At 38.5% G+C, this 17553-nt stretch overlaps 2 protein-coding genes across 7 annotated transcripts in view; one reads left to right on the top strand and one right to left on the bottom strand.

The window, feature by feature from the left end:
* LOC120478946 (uncharacterized) overlaps positions 1-17553 on the bottom strand; it is a 150968-nt gene that overhangs the window by 127189 nt on the left and 6226 nt on the right. The window contains exons 5-11 of the mRNA XM_089120794.1: positions 11847-11966; positions 11317-11433; positions 10090-10206; positions 9526-9955; positions 9123-9200; positions 8956-9019; positions 140-232 (exon numbers count right to left, since the gene is read on the bottom strand). Of these exons, the coding sequence (XP_088976920.1) occupies positions 140-232; positions 8956-9019; positions 9123-9200; positions 9526-9955; positions 10090-10206; positions 11317-11433; positions 11847-11966 (1019 nt within the window). The remainder of the gene's footprint in view (positions 1-139; positions 233-8955; positions 9020-9122; positions 9201-9525; positions 9956-10089; positions 10207-11316; positions 11434-11846; positions 11967-17553) is intronic.
* Positions 833-4425, top strand: LOC148973322 (uncharacterized). 6 transcript variants are annotated; one of them, XM_089121005.1, is made up of 7 exons: positions 833-1035; positions 1319-1482; positions 1580-1684; positions 2799-2853; positions 3202-3230; positions 3311-3410; positions 3528-4425. In XM_089121005.1, the coding sequence occupies exons 3-7, from the start codon at positions 1667-1669 to the stop codon at positions 3746-3748; spliced, it is 423 nt and encodes a 140-aa protein (XP_088977131.1). In that variant the 5' UTR covers positions 833-1035; positions 1319-1482; positions 1580-1666; the 3' UTR covers positions 3749-4425. The 6 variants fall into 6 exon arrangements, 4 of the variants coding, with proteins under 4 accessions (XP_088977131.1, XP_088977133.1, XP_088977134.1 ...); XR_016146823.1 differs by having other exon boundaries at positions 833-1482; XR_016146824.1 differs by lacking the exon at positions 3202-3230 and having other exon boundaries at positions 833-1482.

The following is a 17553-nucleotide window of genomic DNA, read 5'->3' as shown; positions in this document are numbered from 1 at the left end:
TTAAAATGACAACCCTATTTAAAACATGCCATCAATTTAAATGACAGTTGGAAAAGACTATGTCATCATAGCAATTTGTTTCCTCACAATTTCTACTGTTGTTTATCATAATATAATATTATCTCTTCAAACATCTCACCTTGGCAGAAAGAATTGCTGTGACTGTCGTACAACATTCCAAGCCTTAAAGGGCGACCTAGAGCAGCCATCTCAATCACATCTGAGGGAAAATCTGAAAATCATACATAGAGAAAAACACATTTTAAAAAACTTTTAGAAAGAGCTTAATTGCCAAGTGTGCTTGCACACACAAGGAATTTTCTTTGGTACTGAAGCACATATACAAATACAACAAGAATCATAGTCATATTTAAAATTAAAATTCTAAGAATAAAATAATAAAAAATATGAAAATACTATAAAAATATAAGGTCACATTTGGGTTTAGTCAGAATAAACATTTACAGATTATGAACATATCTACAGTATTTTGAATAGTATGAATTGAAACAGCTAATGCAAAAATTATAGAGGTTATGGTTATGGAGGAATATATGGAAGTGTGGTGAATGCAAGATACATAATTCACCCTTGTTAAGGGTAGTTCTATACACTGTTGGTTGTAAACACAGCACTCTGTTCTTCACGACTGTTCAGGGATCGCGTTCCCTTTAAATGCTCTGAACGTGTGTTCACGTGAGACGCATGTCAGCGCCATTTGCATTGTTTATGTTTTCTTTCTATTAATAAACGACACACGCATTCGTGTGCTCAAAGTGAGAAGTTGTCTGTTGCAATTTACTGCAATTTCCACACTGGTGACCCCGACATTAGTCGAGTAACCCCAGAGTGCACTCTGGACGATGGGGTGGGGCGACACTTTTGGGTGGAGCGACACGTGTCGCCCTGCCCCTATTTTCCTGTTCCCGCCTTTGCCATTTTCCTCCGACCCCCTAGGGGGCAGTTTGCGATAAAAGGCAACGGTGGCAGCATTAACGAACGAACGACACTCCACGTTGATTGCGATTCCAAATGGTGAGTAAAAATGGTTGTGTAGTTTTATATAAACATATTTAAAAATGTACCATGATGTTCGTGAATCAAATCTGGAATAGTTTCCTTCTGAAAGAATGTCATGAATAAAGAATCTTGAAGAACTTGCTCTAATACAATAGCAATATGTTTAGTTTTTTTTAAAGCTATGTTTATTTATGTTAATTATGTTTATTTTAAATCGAGAGCAATAAATTACTTTATTGTTAAACTTTGAATGAATAATAATTTCTCCTTTTTTTATGAATAATTGTTGATTGTGTAGTGGGTCTGAGCGTACAGCACGAGCAAGCACCTGCAGCTCGGTAGCACAGAGGTTTGGAGCTGAATCCTGCATTAGAGAGAGCCCTGCATTGAAAGTGGAGATGTTTTGTCATACAGCAAAAAGACCAGATCCCACATCGACAACTTCCGCTTCTTCAAACAGAGGTTAGACTTCTTGACAAAAACAGAGTATCTGTTTGGCATAATCCTCTCCATGTAGAGTAATCTGTTCTATCTGGTAATATCTTTATTGCTTTATAAGGATCTCTTCCAAACACGGAGACCAAAAACCAAATGGATAATAGGAACAAGCCAGCAGTTACACCTGAATCTGAACTTAAGTGTGGAAATGTCAAGAGTTCTACAGGTAACCGACTTGTAAACTTGTACCTCTTAGGGTTGCAGTGGTATGAGATTTTCACAGTACAAAAGCAGTTTCAGAAATTATCGTGGTTTAATGGTATATGGTCCTGCTCAATCAAATGTTAGTCATTTTTAAATGTATTATATTTTTAAAAATATTTTGCCATTGCATCATTTTTTTACTCCTACTCCAATAACAATAAATATTATTACTTAATTATTTCTATCAGTCCTTTTACTTTAGTACAGCTTTTGGATATTCTGCCCACCTCTGCTGTCACACCACATAGCCTTGATTTTCAAAACTGCATTTACTGTTTGAATTGTGTGATAAAAATACCTTAATTTGAGACTTTTTGCTTTATTTTTGACTAGATACAAAGCTCATCACAGTTTACACAGTTTACACAGTTTACACTATTTATTGCATCCTTTCCATCCACAGTTTAAACTGTGGATGGAAAGGATGCAATAAATAGTGTTTAGTTGGGCAACTACTGAAAATAGCATAGGCTAAAAAATTGATCTCGGGATTTAAGATTTGATATAGAGCAATAGTACATTACAGTACTGTAAATAATCAAATGTGTGAGATATAACTCTTTTAAGCATGAAACTGTCATACTGCTGCAACCCTAATTTAATATACTGTATAAAAGTTAGTATGCATAGTGATCTTAAAACATTAGTCACATTAAAGTGCAGTAGAAAAGACTGAACTTTAAACATGTTGATACATACTGATGGTAGGTTAAATTTTAATTGTTGTTGTAGTTAATTATTGTAAGTTATACCCTACTCATTTTCTTGCACTTTGTGAATTGTAACAGTACACTCTATACATGGCTTTGGGGCTCCGATTTGATTTTACAGAGTTATGTCATTACCTCATTACATATTTCACGTTAAATAAACAGACATGCATAATTGTTTATTAATATTATTTAAAAAAATTCAGGATGACATGCCCCTGATCAGGAGGTGGTGGTGTGCTCTCATACTGGACAACTTCACTCTGCAAATGCATGTAGCTGTTTGCATGTTCCTATATTAAACATTAGTTTATGTACTACATCTACCAATATACATGCCTACCTCTTGTCATTTGTTTTTCTTAGCACTCAACCTTACAAAAGGCAATGTCTTCGGGGAGATTCAGACAGAGAGATTCAGGTAATTTATTGTGCACATACATTCATTAAGCAATTTCTTTGAATAGTGTTCTGGTAAAACTTCCATTTGTTGGTGAAACAATGGAGTTATTTGTCATTGTTCAAGACAGGCATGTTAAGGGAGGGCTTTAGTGAAGCGCTGCAGAGCTTCTCTCCTAACGGTGGAAACACGGTGTGATTTTGTGCTCGGTGATACAGGTCCAAGGCTATTAACACCGCCCGACCCTTGAAAGCCCTGGCCCACACTGGCCTGACAGTGGGGAAAGCGGCTAATGTGTGTTGGAGCGATATTATTTTAATATTATCGTTATAAGAGAATATTTATCTCTTTATTTATTATTTTATTCAGAGCATGCAGTTATGACAACAATATATCAGGTTTGTCTGAACCAAGGTTTATATTTTTTTCAACAACATTTATATACAAGTATAAATAACAATGTTTTTTGTTTCAACAGCTTCCTGCATATTTGATGCTTTCACTGGTATGCAGATGGTTTAGGGATGTGGTCACAAATGAAATTTTCCAGGAAGCAGCACACTTTGCCTGGCTAGACTGTAAGATGTTTTTTTCTGTTCAATGTACATTTCTTGGATTGAAATTTGTGGTATGTGACATTTAAACTTGAATCTCCACACTTATATCTTTTCTGTATTTTGTCTTTACATTTTAAGGTGTGGTCAACTGGAAAAAAAATTCTCCGGACTACTGTGATGAGTTTCGCCGGATCTACAGTTTCAGGGAATGCTTGGAGCTTTTTTTAAGTCCTATCCACCAGGGTACAGGGGAAGAGGAAGACGAGGGGAACTGCTGGGCTTTTACTCCGAAGATCTTTGTACAGGATTTTGCTCGCAGGACTGTTTTTTTTTTTGCTGCTGAAAATGAATTTCTGTAAAACTCAAAACTTGTAGATTGGAATTGGCTTTATGCACAGCTGCACTACTTCCTGAACTTCAGCCAGCTCCTTGTTTCCTGTCTGCCATTATTGGCCAAATTGATTAATTCAGGCGTGTCTGATTATTGTTGCCATGACTACTGAGGTCAAGCACACCTGAATTAATCAATTTGATTAATAATGGCAGACAGGAAACAAGGAGCTGGCTGAAGTTCAGGAAGTAGTGCAGCTGGGCATAAAGCCCATTGAGAGATGAACTGGTTTTGATGTAGTAATTGATGCAACTAAAAGTTAAACTTAAAGGTCAAACTTAAAAAATTAGAATATTGTGCAAAAGTTCATGTTCAGTAATTCAAATTAAAAAGTGAAACTAATATATTTAGTATAAATAACTATTTATGCATATGGCATGATTATATATAATTTTCAGAGGGCTTACATTTTTGTAATATTCTGATTTTGTGAGATTTTGAATTTGATGTTCATCAAAATTATAACTTTTGCACGATTCGAGTTTCACCTGTATAGTGTTCTATTGAAAAGCTATGGCAAAAACATAGGTTTCACTAATTGTGAATATGGTAAAGTACCTTGGTTCTTTAAGGTTTACATAAATTCCATTCTGCTGATGCATAAGTGCAGTTTGGAGTCTATAATAAAGAAAAAGTGACAAAGTCTTTGTTTTGTTGTGTTCTTAAGAGCATGTATAGAAACTCCCTTATAAGTTTATTATAGTACAACCATTATTAATTACATTTATGTAAACGCACAAATACTATAATTACCATAGTTAATTTGTGATTACCATGGCTTTTTGGAGCTATGATCAGTGAAGTTTAACAGCCGTAAATGTAGTTAAAAAAATGTTCGTAGGATCTTACGGAAACTCGTGGTTACTATCAGGTGAGACTGGTGACACGCTCTCTCCCTCTCTCTCTCTCGCTATCTATCTATAGATAAAGAGCGAGATGTCATTAACTTACAAAAAAACAGTGAGTAATACAGAGGTAACGGACCATCTAACTTACTACAGCTGTTGAGAGTGATTGTGAATTAGACCATTATTTCTATTCTCTTTGTATTTCTACTTCAATGGAATAATGTGGAATCGCATTAATGTCCGCAAAATCAACAAGTTTATTCGTCTGTTGTGTTCTTCCGCATTCCCAGCCGGCCCAAAGCGTCACACTTCTCTGCACCAATGATCTGTAATAGCGTCACACTTCTCTGCACCAATAAGATCATCTTTATTATAAACCAATAAACGTTAAGGTGGGCGGGGCGACACGTGTCGCTCCGCCCAAAAGTGTCGCCCCGCCCCATCGTCCAGAGTGCACTCTGGGGTACTACCATTAGTCTGCTGGACGTATCCAGAGACACGACGCGACCATGACCGCGAACGCTGTCACGCTTAAACTCCCCGAATTCTGGGAATCGTCAGCATCTGCATGGTTCGCCCAGACTGAAGCGCAGTTCGCGTTACATGAGATCACCGCGGATACAACGAAATACTACTATGTTGTGTCGGCTCTCGGAAATTCAACAGCATCCAGAGTGGTGAGCATTCTTACAAATCCTCCCGAAAATGAGAAGTATGCAGCACTCAAAGCCCACCTATTAAAAACGTTTGAATTGACGGACACTGAGAGAGCAAACAGGCTTTTCTCACTTCAAGGACTGGGTGACAGCAAACCGTCTGAGCTCATGGACCGTATGCTGGATCTTTTAGGTGAGCACAGACCAGATTTTCTATTCACACAGTTATTCCTGCGTCAGCTACCTACCCAAGTGAGAGCTGCATTAGCTAACACCACTGACTGTCGGAGACTGGCTGAAGAGGCTGATAAATTTTTTCTGGCGAGTCAAGGACATTGTGCGGCCGCGTTTTTTCCCGCGCACCTTGCTACGGTGACTGGGGACGATTCCACACTTATCGGTGCAACCACTTCTCGTCGGCAGCAGTCTTCTGGCCCCCAACAGCTTTCAGGCTTGTGTTTCTATCATGCAAAGTTTGGAAGTAAGGCTACCAAATGCCGTTCACCATACAGTTTTGGTGGTTTGGGAAACGCCAGGGCCGGCGCTCAGTAGTGAGTGTCGGCCGCGTAGACAGGCTGCTTTTCATCCGTGACAGCATCTCCGGACGCCGCTTTCTGTGTGACACGGGAGCACAGAGGAGCATCCTGCCTGCATCCCGTTTGGACATGGTGGCAGACAGCCACGGCCCCCCTGTGGAAGCTGCCAATGGTAGCCCCATCCGCACATATGGAACGAGGTACGTCGAATTGTGTTTCGAAGGACAGCAGTTCGGCTGGGATTTTGTTACAGCAAAGGTAGCCATCCCCCTCCTCGGTGCTGATTTTTTGTGTGCACATGGATTGTTGGTGGATGTTAAGAACCACCGTCTGATTGACGCCATTACATTCTGTTCATATACGTGCACGCTCAGCGAGGCCGACTCTATACGACTGTCTAGCATGCTTTCAGCTTCCGATGATTTCCACCGACTACTTGCCAGTTTCCCAGCCCTCACTCAGCCCACTTTCTCTGCATCTGCCGTCAAGCATGGTGTGGAGCACCATCTCGCCACTTCTGGCCCACCCGTCTACGCCCGTGCTCGGCGCCTTGACCCGACCAAGCTTGCCGTTGCAAAGGCTGAGTTTGCGAATATGGAACGCCTGGGCATAGTCCGCCAATCCGACAGCCCATGGGTGTCACCCCTCCACATCGTCCCCAAACCGGGCGGTGGCTGGCGGCCCTGTGGCGACTACAGGCGGCTTAATGAAGTAACGACACCCACGGGACATTGCCAAAACGGCAGTGATCACGCCATTTGGGCTTTTTGAGTTCCTGCGCATGCCGTTCGGCCTTAAAAATGCTGCCCAATCTTTTCAGCGCCTCATGGACTCTGTTTTGCGGGACCTGCCTTTCCTTTTTGTGTACTTGGATGACATCCTGGTAGCGAGCACGTCCAAGTCTCAGCACCTGGCACACCTCCGAACCCTTTTCGAGCGGCTTATCCAACATGGATTAATTGTCAATCCCGCCAAGTGCCAGTTCGGTCTCTCCACCATCAACTTCCTGTCACAGCCTCCCTCAGTCGCACATTCCTACTGGTCCTCAGACGGCTGACTATGTTTTCATTCGCCACGATGCTCACAGGGGACCGCTACGCCCACCCTACGAGGGCCCATTCCGGGTTCTGGAGACAGGGGACAAACATTTTGTGGTGGACAGGGGAGGCAAACCGGAGCGACTCTCCATTGATCGCCTTAAACCCGCTCACTTGGACATAGCTAGGCCTATTGACCTGGCTCAGCCCCCACGACGTGGACGGCCTCCTGCTCTGCCCCCACCCCTTGCTCCCCTACCTTCCACACTCAGTGCCCCACACCCGTGTCATAACGGGACGCAGGTTGCAGTGGGGTCTCCTCGACCTCCGGCACAGCGCAGCCGTTGTGGCCGGCTGATACGCCCACCTCCCCGTTGACTGTTTAGTTCTTTTCCTGATACGGTGAATTCTGGGGGGACGTGTGTGGTGAATGCAAGATACATAATTCACCTTTGTTAAGGGTAGTTCTACACACTGTTGGTTGTAAACACAGCACTCTGTTCTTCACGACTGTTCAGGGATCGCGTTCCCTTTAAATGCTCTGAATGTGTGTTCACGTGGGACGCATGTCAGCGCCATTTGCATTGTTTATGTTTTTTTTATATTAATAAACGACACACGCATTCGTGTGCTCAAAGTGAGAAGTTGTCTGTTGCAATTTACTGCAATTTTCACAGAAGCTTGATTCCGCCACATAATAAAAAATATATATATATCAAAAGGTAATTGCTAAATTTTATCTCACAGTTCTGACTTTTTATCTCAGATATTTCATAATTCTGATAATTCAGATTCATAATCTGTAAATGTTTATCCTTAAAGCCACAATATGTATTTTTTCTGCTTTAAAAATAACAAAAATAACTGTATTTATGTTATATATTTCTGTTAGATGTGTACTTACATTATCCCGACAGTTTCCACCAACTTTCAAATACGGAGAAATTTATAGTTTAATTCGAAGACACGGGACGTTTCTTTATTTCCGTTTCGTCGCCTGTCTATGGTGTCATTAACCTTTGACTCCTCTATTTTCTCTAACTTCCTTGCGGAACCCGGCGAAACCGCCAAACACAAAGGGGAACACTGGACTACCGCCAATAAAGCAAAGAAAATGACGAAGAAAAAAAAGTAGTACGTATTTTTATGTGTGTAAATCACGTGCCCGCTCACGAGCTTAACAGACACTGTCCCCAGTGCTGCCTGGGTGCTGCTCGCGCATAAAGCTCTCCCCATTCACAGTAACCGGGTAGTCTCATTCAAAACAGCCAACTGTTGCTGTCAGCGAGCCGTGCACATTGAATACTCATATGAGTCAGGCTGCGAATGTACGTGCCCGCTTCAGCGCGCTCATGCTTAGTAAATAAAGGCCTCACCTCCGGCGCTGCGCACTCGCTACATTCCCTTTAGCCTTTAGCACGACATAGTGGATGTATAACGCAAACCCAGTCAAACGTTTGACTGCAGTATCTTATGTGCTTTATAATCCGGTGCGGCCTATATATGAAAAATGTTCTAAAGTAGGTCATTCATTAAAGGAGCGTAATATAAATGTTTATATTCTTCTGTATTATAGTTATGGACCACGAAAAATATTATCTTTTAAAACGTTTTATTCGGTCACGTAAAAAAGCTTCTATAGGAATGGGAGTGACAACTGAAAATATTACATTGAAAATAATTCAAACATAAAAATGGAATTTAAAAGATACGTTTAAACATTTTTAAATGTATTTAAATGTAGTTTAATAAAATCACAAAACAAAACATGTATAATTTTAAATAAAAATACACATTTAAAATGTAGTTAAATAAAACCATAAATTAATAAATCATTGTAAATGCACATTTCAAACTATTAATTTGAACATTTGACTATGGCAATTTATTAATTTATTATAAAACTGAAAACTGTTTTTTTTATTTTTTAAATTTGCTTAATATTTATTTAATTTAATCTAGTCACAAAATAATGAATTCGATCATTATGGCCAAAAGGTAGGGCTATCAATTGATTTTTTTTTTCTTAATTACCTGATATAGTGAATGATCTTTAATTAATAAATTACTGGAAAACTGAGGCGATTCATTAACTCACCACTGCAGTGAACCTCAAATCTTCTACACAAACGTTTTGTCTGTGCATCTCTTTCTTTCAGGGTCTGAAAAATGAAAAAATCTAATTAAAATCTCTTATAATAGCGCTTAAAAGAATACGACAGTATTTTTTCCCACCAAGTGAATTGTGTAATAAGCAACTCTTACCGCTTCCGGTTTGGTCACTCTTGCAGTTAATATTTCATCTTTTGATTCCCTCTCTTCTTCATGTGATAAATGAACAGCCTAAAAAACAAACCAGATACGTTATATTTATTGTTCTTTAAACTTAAAGCGTGTGCTAGAAGGCAGACCGCTGAATCAGTCAGATCAGAATCATTTTAGCTAATCAGATCCATTCATTCAGAACTTAATTTTTGGTTCGCTTTCAGCCCACATATTTCCTGTGTGTGTGAGTAATTAAAGAAGAAAAAAAGCAGGCAGTTATAATGCCAGTCCAGCAGCATATACATTAGATGCAACATGTTCATTAATGTGTCATCAATGTCATTCACATGGTTGTATATACTTGTAATAGATAGACAGACAGACAGACTGAAAGTCAAATCACCTCCACCAGGTTATGTCTCTGCAGTGCTGGTACTGTGTAGTGTTGTCTGATGTGCGTCTCACAGTAAGACGCAGTGCAGGTCAAACAGGATTTAACAGCTTTGAGCTTCATCTCAGGACAGATATCACAGGCCACATCTTCAGGTCCAGCATAACATTGAGCAGGAAGAGCTGGACTAAATCCTGCCTTCAGGAGTTCCTCAATCAGTTTAGACAAAGCAACATTTACACTCAACACTGGACGACCTCTGAACCTCTTTCTGCACTGAGGACAAGCATAAGATCTAGCTTGAGTCGGTTTGCTCCAGTAGATCTCGATGCAGTGTTTGCAGTAACTGTGTCCACAGGGGATTGAAACTGGATCTTTAAAGACCTCTGTGCACACTGGGCATTTGTAGTGATCCTCTGTCAGCAGAGTGGCTGAAAGTGTGCTGAGATAAAATATTTGTTTATGACATTTAACTGTAATATAAAATATAAAACAAGCACAAACACAAGCTCTAAAAACAAGAACAATACAGCAAGAATGCTGACTTTAATCCACTAACAATGTAAGTTCTCATACTTCTCTCCTGTGAACTTTTGTGCTTCACTGTTGAACATAATTGGCCGATCCATCGACATGTCACTTTTCATAGAAAGGTGTGAGAGTGCTGGAGATGCTGCATCATCTGGTCTCGGACTGTAAGAATTAAAGCATAGTTGTTTGATTTGTTAATAGGACTGCTAATGTACACACAAGCTCATAGTGTTGTTATCAGTGTTGGGAGTAACGCATTACAAAAGTAATACATTACTGTAACATATTACTTTTTGCTGTAACGCAGTAGTGTAAGGCATTACTAATCAATTTTCAGTAATATTTTACTCGTTACATGTTCAGTGAGGCTTGTATTACAGTTGTATTACAGTGTATTGTCTGCTTTTACTTCTTAAAGGCAACAGAATGTGTGAAAGTTTTAAAGCAGTCTTTTAGTGCCAGTTCAGAGCGGTCGCGTCTGTAACATTGTTTTTTCCTCATAAATGCGAACACGAAAACTAAAATAAAATGAATATTTTAAGTTCTATGGAGACTGGAGAGCCAAACCTTCCTCATCCGATTTGCGCAGTGTAATTAACAGAATTAATTAACCTATTTTTTTGTCACGCATGAATGCGTGTCTTTTCCCTAATATTAAAAATAAAACATAGACTGATATTTTTCTAATGTCTGGAGTCCTTTAAGGAAGTAGCCTATATACGTTTCAATTTGAGAATCTGAGAATTTTTATTTCAAGTTTTGACTGCAAATGTCCATAATGCTGGACTTCCCCAATTTTCAATAATTTATCCTCAAATAGTTTTGTGGTTAACTTCAAATGTTAACTTCAAATAATACTAATAGCCTAATTTAAAGATAAGGCAGCATTGGATATGGACGGTAAGGAGAATAACGCTGGAGTTGGAAGAGGTGTGTCGCGATTCTGTAGGTTCGTAGATCTGAGTCGTGTGGCGAATCGCGATTTTGGTTTCATATTGCATGTCGTCACAGCCCAAAAGTTAAGTTCTACTTAGTTATTTTGGTGAAAGTAACTCAAAAGTAATACATGAGTAATGTAACGCATTACAATTCTGGGACAGTAATATTGTAAGGTAATGAATTACTTTTAAATAACAGTAACAAGTAATACCTAATGTATTACAGTTTGGAAGTAACTTGCACAACACTGGTTGTTATAAGTAAGGATGTAATGATGCCGGTCTTTCTGCAATACCATTAGTACAAGTTACCAAAGAATGCAAATTCTCATACCGTTCAGTGTTATAAGGCTGAGTTCTGTCTTTGAATACGATTGGTCGATCCATTGATTGGTTGCTTTTTAACGAGAAGTATGAAGTTACAGGAGATGCTGCTTCATCTGGTCTTAGACTGTCAAGATGAGATAGAAAAACAAGTTTAACAATGTAAAAGAGACATACAACATACAGGTGAAACTCAAAAAATGAGAATATCATGCAACAGTTGATGTATTTCACTAATTCAAATTAAAAGGTGAAACTAATATATTTAAAATACATATGCATGATAAAACTTTTGAGAGGGCTGACATTTCTGTATTTAAAATACTTTTTTTATTGATTTCATGTAATATTATAATTTTCTGAATTTGAATTTGGGGTTTTCATAAGCTGTAAGCCATAACCATCAAAATCATAACTTTTGCACGATATTCTAATTTTTAAAGTTTTATCTGTATGCAAGAAAAAGATAGTTGTATGTCTACTATTTTTATTATTATGCAACAAGTACACCATTTAAAACGTAAGAGTAAATTATCATACTTTTCATACCCAATGTAACTAGGGGTTTCATTTCTGAACACAATTGGCCGATCCATCGACTGGTCACTTTTCATAGAAAGGTGTGACAGTGCTGGAGAAGCTGCTTCATCTGGTCTCACCCTGTGGGAGAATTTATGAGGTTATAAACAACTATCACAATGATATAAAAAACATATAAAATTAATGACCACAGTCATACTCAGAATCTTTTAGAGAAAACTGGCCTAAAATATATTTAGGGTTAGTTCACCCAAAAATGAAAATTCTGTCAGTAATTACTCGCCCTCATGTTGTTCCAACCCCATAAGACTGTCGTTCATCTTCGGAACACAAATTAAGATATTTTTGATTAAATCTGAGAGCTGTCTCACTCGTCCATATGCTTCTATTGTAATTGTGAACTATTCGGCCCAGAAAGTTATTAAAGACATCATTAAAATAGTCCAAGTGACTTTAATGTCCAGATGGGATTTTGAACGATGATGATCAAAAATGATGAAGAAGTCTACACTGCTTAAAGTTTTAAATTACTTATTTCTGATTGTCAACTCTGGTAAATGTGCTGTTTTAATCCTGCTGGATCTTAGCACGGCATTCGACACTCTCGATCATGGTATTCTTTTAAAACGTTTACAGAAAATCAGGATATAAGTTTGTGTTTTGAATTGGTTTTCTTCATATTTAAAGGATCGAACCTTCTCAGTAGAGACAGGCAATTATTTATCACCTCGTGCACCAGTTTCATATGGAGTTCCGCAGGGCTCGATCCTGGGTCCTGTTTTATTTTCCATATACATGCTTCCGTTCTAAGCTCCATCTAGACAAAATGCTCCTTCTAGATTGCTGACAGGAACAAGGAAAAGAACATATTTTGCCAGTATTGTTCTCTCTCCATTGGCTTCCAGTTAAACATCGTATTGAGTTCAAAACACGTTTTTTTGTTCACAAGGGATTGCATGGACTGGATCCTTCATACATCGCTGATCTCCTTTCAGCCCACCATAATGTTTTTAGAAATGTCAGGTTAACCAGTAGTCTACAGCTGACTGTCCCGAGGACAAGTCTAAAATTAAAAGGAGATTAAGTGTTTTTTCTGTGGCTGCTCCACAACTTTGGAGCAATCTGCCATCTTATATCAAGACTGAACCTTCACACAATGATTTTAAATCGTTGCTCAAAACACAAGTTAAGAACGCATCTGTTCATAATGATGTGGATATTTTTGCACTGTAATTCAGCAGTCCAGTCAAGTGACATTTATATTATGGTTTCTCAACATTAATTTGTTAACGTATACTATTCATTCAAAATCAAGCAAAATGAATTGGGTTACTGCCCCAGGTGAAAAAGACGTACAATTAAGTGTATTAAAAATGAACTTATACAGTATGTGTTTAATACAATACAAATATAATGTAATGCATTTTTAATATACTTAATTGTACATCTTTTTCACCTAGCATGCAAAATTACCTCTTTAACTGTGTATTGCATTTATTCACAGACACATTTCAGTTAAATTCACACAAATTCAGGATAATGTTTTGATTTGTCATGTGTATATTGCTGTGTTTAGTAATTCTGAATGGATCCGTGTACGGTTTAGCTCAGGCCTCAGGGTTTTTGTAATCTCCATGTGGTCCTGTTTGGTATCGCAACTTGACAAGTCGAAAATGTAAACACGCTCTAAAATGGTCTAAACAAGCTATGTGCTGTTGCTGCATTGTCCTCATACTGTACAATGGAAATTCTAAAAAAGTTGTCATACGTGTCATATCTATCATATCTTGTTGCCCCATTATAAAGCTGCATAATACCTTTAAAATATGTATTGTGCATATTATAATATGTGCATATTGTTGAATGTATGAATACATGACAGTACTAATACTAATTTGTCATTTGTTTTTATTAAGATGTTTAGATTTTATATGTGCAGATTTTTTTTCAAGAATTAATTTTTATTGCTGATTTATACGCTCAATAAGTTAAAAAGAATAAAAAATGGTCATAGCTTATGTTATATTTAATTAATAATATGTTGTTTTTCTCTACAATTAAGTAGTGTGTAGTTTACTGAACTATGTACTGAATTGTGTTGAAAAAAAAAATGAATGATACATTTTATGGCCTTTTCTGTGATTGGCCAGTTTGTGGTGATTGTTTCAGTCAATTACTAAATTGAATACATTTATATAATATTTAAAGGTGTTAACTGTAACCTTACGCTGCAAAATGATAACTTAAAAAGGCTAACAGAAAAGACTAATTGCAGTAAAATGAGGGAAGAAGTGCTTGTAATCATTGTGTTCATGTGTTAGCAAAGGTTACCCAACAAAGAATCAGCGACCATCATCGCTTTGCTTCAAAAATGCTCTCACATGCAAGGAAATTGATGCAAAGAATATTGCACCTGAAAGAATCATTTACCAGATCATCAAGAACTTTAAGAACAGAGTTCACTGTTCAACTACAGTGAAGAAGGCTTCAGGACGTTACAGAATATCCAGCAAGCCCCAGGACCTCAGGAGTCTCCTCCTGAGAAGTCAGCTATGGATTCAAGTTACACCTGTGCAGAGTTTCTCATTATTTGAGTGCATCTGGTAGCCTGGATGCCAGCTCGAACTCCGCCCACAACATTTTTTGGTCGGGAAGTTCGGTCTGGACTCGCTCCATTGAGGAGCAATTATGATCAGGCAAAAAATGAACGGGCCATTCAAACTGCCAGGGCGGGCTTTATACGATGATGGACAGGTGATCTGCAGGGACGTAATCATCACGTTATCAAAGATCGAGCGCTTGTCAGAGATGACTGCAGCTGGAGAATTGAGATATATATTGAGGTATAGATTCCGCTGTCGCGTCTTTTGTGAAATAAATCGACAGCGCATTCATTTTAATAGACAAACAGAAAACTGCAATCAAGGCATTTGTCGATCAGAAAGATATTTTTGCCGTCCTTCCTACATGATTCGGGAAAAGTGTAACTTATCAGCTGGCTCTGACGGTCGTTAAGAAGATGGGACGTGATGAAAAGCCTGTGGTCGTTGTGGTTTCTCCTTTGGTGGCACTCATGGAGAAGTAAGTAAAAGAAGCAACACTCGTTATTTAACTACTAAAATAAGTAAAGTTAGGCTATGTTCTGTATTTGAAAAGTTGCTGCGTTGCTCTGATTGGTTGTAGGTCTACGGACTATCCAATTGAGTGCAGAGGTTTTTTTTTTCCTGGTTCGGTTACGACACGCCTCATAATCAAAGCCCAACGTAGGAGATTCAGACTCATATTCTCTCTTGGCTATGCATCTGGATGACAGTGGGGCAAAGACTTTTGGACAACGGTCTGGCGTCAAAAAAGGCAGGAAAGAAGCCACTTCTCTCCAAGAAAAACATCAAGGACATCCTGAAATTCTGCAGGAAGTACAATATTTGGACTGCAGAAGGGTGGTGCAAAGATATTATTTCTAATGACGCCCCCTTCCGACTGATTGGGACACCTGGAAAATCAACTGAAAAGGTGAACGCTATAAGTCCTGTATTGTGACAAGCCAACAGTGAAGCATCCTGAGACCATCCATATGTGGGGTTGCTTTTAATCAAAGAGAGTGGATCTCTCCCAATTCTGCCCCCAAACACTACTATTATAAAGAATAGTATGGCACGATTCCCGACACGTTCGTACGCTGAGTATATCTTCTGTAAGTCACACTTTCATACTTTCATTTTTTTACTTTATTTGGTATCAGAACTAATATGGTGGTAAGTAGCCTATGCTGTAAAGCGTTTCAATTGGCAATCACTTTTGATAATAAAATCTGGCAAACAATTTGGCTCTAAATGGCTAACATCTATAAATAGGTAAGCGCCATTTAGTGGCGCGGAGCCATTTAGTCCATGTCATTTTTTTTTTTTATTCGGCTAGCCTTTTGACATTTTGCCTGACATGGCTATACATAGTTCCCACAGGCGAATTAATGTCACGTGACCTCCCCGGAGACGCCATCTTTGAGGGCAAAACCGCTGTGTTTACCAAAACCGCTGTGTTTACAAAGTTTTATCTGAGAATGCCGTTTTACAAACAAATATTTATTTCTGTTTATATTGTTATGCAAATCATGAAAAGTGAAATAGATTATAAAGAGACTATTAAAACAAGACAGAGAGAAGTAGGCCTACAATGCGAAAATTTTACATTACATTTACATTAGTGTTAATCAGTTATGTACTGATTAACTCAAATAAATGGTTGATTTGATTTCCATTAACTATAAAATACTATAAAATAAAATCAATCTATCCCTTGTGGGAAGGTTGCTTGGTAGATAAAAGTAGGTCTAGCAATTATATTTCACGTTTTTCACACAGATCAAACACAAATATGCTGACTGAATAGATTAGTCTTATTTTCCTTACCTTGTCATTCAAGGCCAGGGCACTTTGTACATTTTTAGAACTTTTGCGCGCTTCCACATCCCATGCAACTACAGATCTCCCAGGAACATATTGATGCGTACATTTATTCGTGTCACCTAGATGGGCATGCGCGAGCGGTGCGCGATGCCGCGATCATGGTCAACTGACGACAGCTGAAGAATATCGGTCGTTTTTCAAAATTGAATTATGTGTTTAAAAGTTGCACAATGGATTAATTGGGAGACTCCAAAATTGGCAGAGATAGGCAAGCAATGCCAAACAAAATCCTACATTGGGAAATAGTGGGGGGTACAAAACTTAGATTTTGAAATGTGGGGGGGACGTGTCAAACTGCAATCTGTTAACTTACATTTGTTTACACTCGCAATAAAACACAACATTGTGCTTTTGTCAAACAAATTCTTGCGTGTTTTGAGTGAGTTTCTTTCCTGTTTATGCTCGCCAGCCATAATCTCCGTCGTTGTTCGGACAAAAGCTTAGTCTTCTCAAAATCCCGATTTAACTGAACCTCCGGCACGATTTTATCATCCATTGACCCAGCAGGAGATGACCATTTTCACTTTATAGCACGAAACTCATTTCACTTCGTTCAACTCGTATTGCTTCTTCTAATGTTTTGCCCTCAGCAATGGCGCCGGGTCGGCAAATGCCCGTATGTTGTGACGTCATGTGGGAACTATGTATATTAAAAAAATTTCGCCTCCCAAGACAACTCATTATGGAGCTGCTGGACCTTCCAGGCTAACGAGCCGGAACTTTGCTTTAAGTCCTTAAGCCTTTAACCAATGGCAATTAATACCGCATTAAACAGAATTAACTGTAGAAACTTGCCAATCAATTCTGATTACAACCATTAATATAAAAGTGTTTTACATAACTTTTAGAAGTCGTTAAACCCATGTCAAGAAGCGGCATAAGTGGCACAACGGTGTAAGGAGGGTGGATAATTAGTGAGGGATAACCGGTTCGTCTACCCGTCACATACACGAACATATCGTGTGAACATATTACTGACAATTTGATAATTTAATTAATAGTCTATATTTTACTGTTAATTTAAACTATGTTAAAATAAATGTTACTGGAATAATTTGAGGAATGTTTCATTTGCATAGAACGTGTTGTCTTTCTTAACACCGTAATGCACCTTCGCGTGAAGTGGAAAATCGATTCCTGAGCAATCAATGCCAACTGATTCAGCACCTTCACTTGGGACAACACCTCTGTAACGTCGAACATAAGAGGCAGCGTGTTAAGAAGCTTCCTAAGGGATACTT

This window comes from Pimephales promelas, chromosome 16, assembly GCF_988280905.1.
Source record: "Pimephales promelas chromosome 16, fPimPro1.hap1.1, whole genome shotgun sequence".
Lineage (NCBI taxonomy): Eukaryota > Metazoa > Chordata > Actinopteri > Cypriniformes > Leuciscidae > Pimephales > Pimephales promelas.
The sequence above is the reverse complement of the archived record's forward strand: the minus strand, read 5'-3'. Positions and strand labels throughout refer to the sequence as shown.

What these genes read in the sequence shown, in the direction of transcription:
- LOC148973322 (XM_089121005.1), top strand. An exon ending in TTATGACAACAATATATCAG is followed by an intron (nt 3,231 to 3,310) that starts GTTTGTCTGAAC and finishes TTGTTTCAACAG; the next exon opens with CTTCCTGCATATTTGATGCT. An exon ending in ACACTTTGCCTGGCTAGACT is followed by an intron (nt 3,411 to 3,527) that starts GTAAGATGTTTT and finishes TTACATTTTAAG; the next exon opens with GTGTGGTCAACTGGAAAAAA.